Source organism: Chionomys nivalis, chromosome 17 (genome assembly GCF_950005125.1).
Source record: "Chionomys nivalis chromosome 17, mChiNiv1.1, whole genome shotgun sequence".
NCBI lineage: Eukaryota > Metazoa > Chordata > Mammalia > Rodentia > Cricetidae > Chionomys > Chionomys nivalis.
Genome location: NC_080102.1, coordinates 58,911,261 through 58,919,765, shown reverse-complemented (window position 1 = coordinate 58,919,765; position 8,505 = coordinate 58,911,261). Strand labels below are relative to the sequence as shown.

General features: G+C 54.5%; 1 protein-coding gene across 1 annotated transcript; it reads left to right on the top strand.

Annotated features, from left to right (window-relative positions):
* Nucleotides 1-342: 342 nt before the first annotated feature.
* Nucleotides 343-6,788, top strand: LOC130888558 (keratin, type II cuticular Hb1-like). The gene is made up of 9 exons (XM_057791625.1): nucleotides 343-705; nucleotides 2,153-2,361; nucleotides 3,277-3,337; nucleotides 3,463-3,558; nucleotides 4,054-4,218; nucleotides 4,448-4,573; nucleotides 4,843-5,063; nucleotides 6,152-6,183; nucleotides 6,622-6,788. The coding sequence occupies exons 1-9, from the start codon at nucleotides 343-345 to the stop codon at nucleotides 6,786-6,788; spliced, it is 1,440 nt and encodes a 479-aa protein (XP_057647608.1).
* Nucleotides 6,789-8,505: the final 1,717 nt, after the last annotated feature.

Here is an 8,505-nt window from a genome sequence, read left to right as displayed (position 1 = left end):
GGAAAAGGATTCAGAGAGCATGCTCCCAGGGATCCCCTTGCCTTCTCTCCCGGAGACCACAGGAGGGGCAGAGGCCCGGTGGAAGCTTGTAAATGGCTTTGAAGATGAAACAGGCCTGTGGCCAAGGGTTGTTGACACAGCCACACTAGGAGGCAAGCGAGTTGGAGCTTAAGAGGCCGGGCGCTGCCAAGCCAATAAAACACAGCTATTGTCTCTTCTTGGCCTCTTTTAATGCCAGCTACTGTGGGCATATAAAAGGGCCATCGGTGACCCAGGGAACACACGGCCTCAGCTCCATCCGCTGTCAACTTCTCTCCTCTTCGCACGTGTCCATCCTCCATCATGACCTGTGGCTTTCGAACTGGAAACTTCAGCTGCGCATCAGCCTGTGGGCCCAGGCCTGGCCGCTGCTGCATCTCCGCAGCTCCCTACAGGGGTATCTCCTGCTACCGTGGACTCTCAGGGGGCTTTGGCAGCCACAGCGTCTGTGGAGGCTTCCGCTCTGGCTCCTGTGGTCGCAGCTTCGGATACCGCTCTGGAGGTGTCTGCGGGCCCACACCCCCCTGCATCACCAGCGTCTCTGTCAATGAGAGCCTGCTCACACCCCTCAACCTGGAGATTGACCCCAATGCTCAGTGCGTGAAGCATGAGGAGAAGGAACAGATCAAGTGCCTCAACAGCAGGTTCGCGGCCTTCATCGACAAGGTGGGTGTCCTGGACCAGCCCCTTCCTGGGGCCCACCATATGCACAGCCAAGGCTGGGGGCTGAGGGGGAGTCAGAGTGAATACAAACCCATTGAACCCCCAAGACCAGAGGGACACAGACAGACAGACACTGGAAACAATACCTTCCAGTCTGACATGGGGAAACAAACTGAAAACAGAGCTGGGGCCTACAGAGCCCAGGCACAACCTTGCCCAGAGCTGCCCTCTGGGACTTTCCAGCATGTGAGACCAAGTCGTGCTCATGCAGGAAGGTGGTGTCCTCCCCAATCAAGGGCAGAGAGAGTAACTGTGGAGACTGAAAGCTCATCTCACGGGGCTGCTTTAATCCCGTGTAGCAGCTGCGCCAGTGTACCTTGTGCAAGCTACTGCACTGGAGCCCAGCATGCGACCTGAGCTGCGGTCCCAGCCCCCATTCTCGGGGCCATAGAGGAAGGCAGTCTCTGTATGGTTTGGGCTCCACAGACATCCACTGCAGAGCCAGAGCAAACTCGAGCCTGCAGCCTTCTGCACAGAATCCAGGCAGCCACATGCAGCTGAGGTTTGAGCACAGGCAGGAAGGTTTGGGCTCCAGGAGAGAGCAGCTGTGGGATGGGGAGAGCTGTCCAGAACTGGCACACACAAAACACTAAAACCAGCACAGGAAAGAACTCACCAGGGAGACAGCAAGGTTATCAGACGAAGTCGTCTACATTCGAGAGTGGACCAAGCTGGGGAGGGGAGACACAGGTAACATGCAGCATGGGACCCAATAATCTGTTATTATCAGGTGGGCTCTGCTCCTGTAGGTCAAGGGTCTCTCTCTACAGCCAGCACGTTCCCTGGCCTTCAACCCCACTCTTGAGGGTAAGGGTGCAACACGGGCATTTCTGCACTCATACCCAACACGCCTGTTATTCTAATTGTGTTGTTGCTGCAGGGTTCCATAAGAGCCACACACTTCACTTTCCAGAGTTTACTATCTAAACAGGCCCGCCGTACATTTGCAGGTTGGCTGTCACAGCTGCCTTGCTGTGTTGCCTTCTCAGGGTAGCATACCTCTCTGCGCTTTGAGACAGGAACTATAACCAACCCCTCTGCAGAAGATTAAGTGCCTTATCCAAGGTCAAATACTAAGAAGAGGCAGCTGAGTTCGGAGGGTATGGTTTAAGCACGTTTCATGACCCCAGGTGAACTGTCTGAAGTTAGTGCTCAAGAAGGAGCCCCAGGTGATAAACTGACTCAGCCCCAGTGTAGTTATGGAAAGATGACACGCCAACAAAGGAGGACATGGGCTTCCACGTGTTGTTGCTGCATTTGCACAAACACACACTCATACATGCATGCACACATGCACACAAACATACGCACACATGCGTGTACATGCACGAGCACCCTTACCTTCTAATCCTGCAAGGGTCTATTCTCAGACTTTAATTCTGAATGGCAGGTGCGCTTCCTGGAGCAGCAGAACAAGCTGCTGGAGACCAAGTGGCAGTTCTACCAGAACCGCAAGTGCTGCGAGAGCAACGTGGAGCCGCTGTTCGAGGGCTACATCGAGACCCTGAGGAGGGAGGCTGAGTGTGTGGAGGCTGACAGCGGGAGACTGGCTGCTGAGCTCAACCACGCCCAGGAGGCCATGGAGGGCTACAAGAAGAGGTGAGAGTCGCTGGACAGTCTTGGCAGGAGCTCCCTGGGTACATAGGAACATCTGGCCTGTGGTTGATTTCTTTGCCTGCCTAGGTCAGGAAGCCTGCCTCCACCTTGTCCATAAGGAGCTTCTTTCCCTGCTTTCCTCCAGGCAGAGCCTCTCTCCTTTGCAAGATAGATTGTCAAAAGCCTCCCCGAAGGGGTACAAGGCTGCCTTCTCCACCCAACAAACACTCTGGGGAGACCTACATCTCCTGGTCTACAGAACTAGCCCTTAAGCCTCTGGATGCTGCTGTTAGGGTTTCCTCACCCACTCTCTTCTCCAAAACCTTCCGCACCCAGGTAGACCCAACAGGATGCTACTAATCCAGCCAGCAGTGTGCATGGTCTCTGCCCGTGGGGGTTTACCGTCTGCTGGGATGTAGTCATGGCATGGTCACATATGGAGACTTTCAGTTACATGTAACACAGCCATGAAGGATGGGTGGTGGGTCATAGAAAGCTTCTGCTTCTCAAAGGGACCAGCCTTCTTTGGTGCCATGCTTTGCTATGGCCTCCGGCCTCTATCCTTGTCTCTGAGCAGGCCTTCCCACAGAGTGGTCCCTGGGCTCATTCCAGGAAGATAATAAAGAGGGTGTCAAACAAAGGCTCAGAGCAAAGGATAAAGAAAAATGTCATCTCCCTCTGCCCAACCTCACACATTCACGCACACGTGCACACACACACACACACACACACGTAAATGCACAGCTTCCAAATACCATGATCCTGTCTCTCCTGCAAAGACCCAATGTTCCTATGGGCCTGTGCCTAGAGCCTGGCCTCTCCCAGGTCCTCTTAGGAGGCCTGGAGTTCAGGCTGCTTTCTGAGACAGCTTCATGACCACCCCCACCTAAACAAGGCCTCCTTTCCCTCCTGCCTCAGGTACGAAGAAGAAGTTGCACTCCGGGCCACAGCAGAGAATGAATTTGTGGCTCTGAAGAAGGTGAGTGATTGAAGCTACTCCCTACCCAATTCTGCCCACCCTGTCCCCTCTGGCCTGTCACTCATCAACCAGATGCCCCAAACCCAAGGACGAATTAGAATTCTGGCTCTCTGCAAATCCCACAGGATGTGGACTGTGCCTACCTGCGCAAGTCAGACTTGGAAGCCAATGCTGAGGCACTGACCCAGGAGATCGACTTCCTGCGGCGACTGTATGAGGAGGTAAGGGTGATAGCCTTGGCAAGCACACATGAGACTCAGAAGGAATCCCCAAACCCACCAAGTTCCCCCCATACGGAACTTAATCTGACACATGAGGCCAGATTAGAGACTGGAGAGCTTGGGCAGGGGACTGAAAAGCCAAGCAGACTAGATGAACTGTCCACCCAGAGACCACCTAGTCGTTCCTGAACCAACAGGTACAGCCCAGCCCTGCTGGCCCTAAGGCAAGTCTAAGAGAACATCAGACCCCAGGGCACAGTCTGTCCCTAAGGAACTATCCAAAGACAGCCTGGATTCGCTAAGCCTAAGCAACTCCACAAGCGAGAATATGGGAAATGCTTGTGGCTGCCTCCGAGGGAAAGTTAGACACAGAAAGCGGTCTCTTTCTAGGGGTAGTAGTTCTGCTAGGTTCCAAGAGAGCCGTGGGGGTTGGGGGAATGGCGGGTGAAGAAAAGCCCAGATAACCTGACTATCTTTCTCCCTCTCCTCCTGCAGGAGACCCGAATCCTCCACGCCCACATCTCAGACACCTCTGTCATCGTCAAGATGGACAACAGCCGGGACCTGAACATGGACTGCATCGTGGCTGAGATCAAGGCTCAGTATGATGACATTGCCACCCGCAGCCGGGCAGAGGCCGAGTCCTGGTACCGCACCAAGGTGAGTGGTCACAACACCTGTCCTGAGATGCAACAGTGGGAAGGACTCCGGGCTCTATCAGAAAAGGCTTCTTGCACCCCAAGAATCCCAAGAAGATTGCGGACAGCTCTCAGGTGGGGGAGGCAGCCCTGGCTGAGCACTGTGCTGCTGTGTGTCTTGTGCACTCAGTGGCTGTGCTCACTGGGTTCTGTGTCCCATGGGCATCTATCTCTGCTTTCCCCATCCCCAGTGTGAGGAGATGAAGGCCACGGTGATCAGGCACGGGGAGACCCTGCGCCGCACCAGAGAGGAGATCAACGAGCTGAACCGCATCATCCAGAGGCTGACGGCCGAGATTGAGAACGCCAAGTGCCAGGTATGTGGGGGTCAGCTGTGCTGAGACCAGGGAGGCTGGGCCCCTACTCAGTGCCCTAGTGCCAGCATGTGTCCGGCCTGGGTCTTACCATTTAGTATACCTCCTATTTATGTATGCCCATGGTCACTCTGATTGAACCCGGTCTATAACGAAAAAGGTTTTTTTAGAGTGAGGGATGTTTTCCAGATGGTAGCAGACTAGATACATCCAGGTAACACATAGTGCCACCCAGAGACCATAGGCCATTCCATTGTCTTCTGTGTCCCCAGAACACCAAGCTAGAGGCTGCAGTGACCCAGTCTGAGCAGCAGGGAGAGGCCGCCCTCACTGATGCCCGCTGCAAGCTGGCTGAGCTGGAGGCTGCCCTACAGAAGGCCAAGCAGGACATGGCCTGCCTGCTTAAGGAGTACCAGGAGGTGATGAACTCCAAGCTGGGCCTGGACATTGAGATCGCTACCTACAGGCGCCTGCTGGAGGGCGAGGAGCAGAGGTGAGTTCCTGGCCCACTCCACTACCTAAGGAACTTTCCCTGCTTAGACTGCCTCCCACCTGCACATCTCAGTTTCCAACCCAAGAACCAGCAGAAGCTAGAGCCATTCCTGCCTGGAGCCCAGTGCTCCTGAACTGGCCTTGGGTGGCTTCATTACACAAGCCCCTGGCACCACAGAGCCAGAATTCCAACCAGCATAGGCGCATGCTAGAACTAGAACCAAAGTACCCTACCTCTGGGTCAGAACTCTCTTGGGTCTTTACTCTTGGCTCTTCCAAGATGGGCACCTTGCCTATAGGTCCATGGGGTCTTGCCCTGGGTTCGAGCAGTTGGCCAACTTCTGCCCCTGGCCTGTGTGCCCAGGAGGGCACCTTTGACCACAGTGCTGGACAGAACAGCACAAGTGGTGGGGAGCTTCCCTCTGACTCATAGTTTCAGGGGAGCTAGGTCCACTGTAGCGAGGAGAGTGATAAGGCAGTTCCGCCCACAGCAGTTAAGGCAGCATGAGGCAGGAACTTGATCTCTTTTGGTCTGAAGATTTCAAAGGGCTCTCTAGTGGTTGGCTGCTTTGCTTCTCTGATCTTCATATTGAAGCCCAATATCTGTCTCTGGGTTTTTATTAATCGTCCTACAGATGGGGTGAGGTTGTTCCCATGACAGCGGACTAGACAGGATCAAGAGCCAGAGACTAGAGTGTAACCTTTGAAGGCTCTCTTCTGGTGTCCTACTATCTCCGGCTCAACCCCGCCTCTTAAAATTCCACAGCTTCCCAAAACAGCATTAGAGACCAACCTTTCAAAGTGTGAGCCTGTGGGGGGCCATTTCTTCCTAAAGCTGGGCCTAGCCAAGTCTGTCAGAGACCTGTTTGGGCTACACATTGCAGTATCAGCTGAATGAAGGCAAGCGAGACTTGAAGTCAGTCTGAAGTCTGTTCAGTATAGCGCGCCCTGCATGGCCACAACCACCACAAAGATGCCTTTGTCTAAGTGACAAAGGTAAGAATGAGTGGTTATGTGGCATCTGAGGAAGCCCTGATGATGCCTCGTTCTGACCACTCTCTCTCCTTTCCCTTCCTTTCCTCTACTCAGGCTGTGTGAAGGTGTTGGAGCCGTGAATGTCTGTAAGTATAATGAACCCTGAAAGGAAGCTGTAGCCTCGGGCGTCAGCAAAGATTTCCCAGTGTGGTGTACAGACACTGGGCAAACATCACTAACAGCTCCAATCACTGGCCCTAGGTTGTTCATGCGGGAAAAGACACTGAGGTCAGCTCCCAGAGTGGCTGCAGTGGGAAAGGGGAAAGATACCACTTCGGGGGACTTCAGAAGTCATTTAGTATAATGTCTGCCTTGTAGAAGTGAGGGAGCCGCGTCCACAAAAGGAATCACATAGCAGAAGCTGCCTGTAACTCAGGCCTCCTGGCTCCTAAGAGGAGGCTTCCCTGCACAGTTTACAAACTAGACTGAGGGTTCTTTGTGACCTTCCCCAAACTAACCAAGGGAAGGTGATGGACTGGGATGGCCACCAGCCAGGCTTCGAGACCCTTCCCTTGTTTTCACAGGTGTCAGCAGCTCTCGTGGTGGAGTTGTGTGCGGGGATCTGTGTGTGTCTGGCTCCCGGCCAGTGACAGGCAGTGTCTGCAGCGCCCCCTGCAGCGGGAATGTGGCAGTGAGCACCGGCCTGTGTGCGCCCTGTGGGAGTGGCTCCTGCTACCAGGGGAGGTGTTAGAGGTCCAGAGGGAGCCGGGAAGTGGCCTGCCCCACAAGGCTGACCACAGTGGCCTCAAGCTCTGCTGCCCTTGTGTTCTGAGAATACAGTCCCCATTCCCAGCAGCTGCCCTCTGCCCAGCTACCAGCCAGCAAGGAGCCTGCTGCTGAGAGATCAGCCTCCTGCCTCAGTTACAACCCTGGAGTGCCCAGTGCTGCTTCCTGAGACCTCAGCCTCTAGGCCCTGTTGTGTAATAAACTGTGCCTACTCTCAGAGCTGTGTGCGATGTCGTGCTTTCTTAGGCTGTCACTGGCCTGTCCTTGTGATAGACATCTACAGGGCCTGACCTCAAACAGAACCGCCTCTCATCCCCGCCAGACAGAGCTCAGAGCACAGGCTGCCTAGACCACACCTACTAGGCCCTGTGACTTTGGGAGGTACACTCCCAATGTTGCCCACCAAAGAGAGATGTGACGCCTAATACCTGTTTCTCCCAGATGCACATCCTTTCTTCATTCCCAGCAGCCTTCTCAATCATCCTGAGGTTGGGATAGCGAGACAATGGGCTTCCCGCTTCCATCCTGAAGGAAACAGAGGCCACAGGCTCTGCTGAAAGGCAGCATTGCATGTCTTATTGTCTGTCTGCCTGCCTGTCTGCTTGTCTGACCATCCATCTGTATGTGGGTTTGGGAGGTGCTGGAGGACATCTGTCTATCTGGCCATCCATCTGTTTGGGGGGTAGGGGGAGTTGGAGGTAGGTGTCTGTTTGTCTATTGGTCCATCGAACTGTGAGGGAGCATGTGTGTCTGTCTGCTGTTCTTCTGTTTTTTGTATGTGTGTCACTGTGGCTCCCCCACACCCCACTGTCTTTTCCCACATATATTACTCCCCACACCCCAACACCACACTCACATCATAGCAGTAACTATCAGGAGTTGTGTTGCTCTTTGTGTTGCTTTGGTCACCACTCCTTGTTGCCATGGCCACTTCGCGGCTTTGTTCTCAGCACCTGAGCATCTCATCCCCAACACTAGGATGGCCACTCTGTTCTTCCTGGCCTGACATCACTAGTCCTGGGGATGGTCCAGAATAGAAGACCCAGAAAGGCTCTGAGCCCAAGCTAGAGAACCAGATCTCCAGTGCTCTCCATCCTGATGCATCCATCACTGATGCCCACCCCACCCCCTCTTCCTCAGCACTGCTGAAGCCCATGACCTCCTCCCCACCTACGCATACCCACTTGAAAACATCCTCCCCTCACTCTTTAGGTCTTAGGCCCTCTCGATCTACACCAAGCTCCCTGTCTCAGTCTTTCTTCCACCCGTGGCCCCTAAGTCTCAGGTCTCCAGCCTGTCCCTCCTACTTCATAGGCTCTCACTCCTCCCATGGGCATCACTCACTGGTTCACACCCCTCACCCTGCAGCCTCACCTTGAGCACTTGGGGCCGCTCTATGTTTGTGCCCTGACCCTGGACCACTGCACCAGCCTCCACCTTAGCTCCCACTATGCTCAAGGTCCTGCTTGGTTAAGCCCGAGACCAGGCTCAGAACCCTGATGCCTTCACTAGCCTCACGGCTCAGCAGCCCCCCCGCCACTCCACATGATCTCTCTATCACAGCCCTGGCCCCGAATTCTGCCTCTCCTGACTTCTTCTTGATCCTTCCTGCATCTTTCCCCTGCCTACTTTGCCAAAAGACTTGTTTTTCTACCCTCTTTGCTCTTTGGGGGCCCACCACC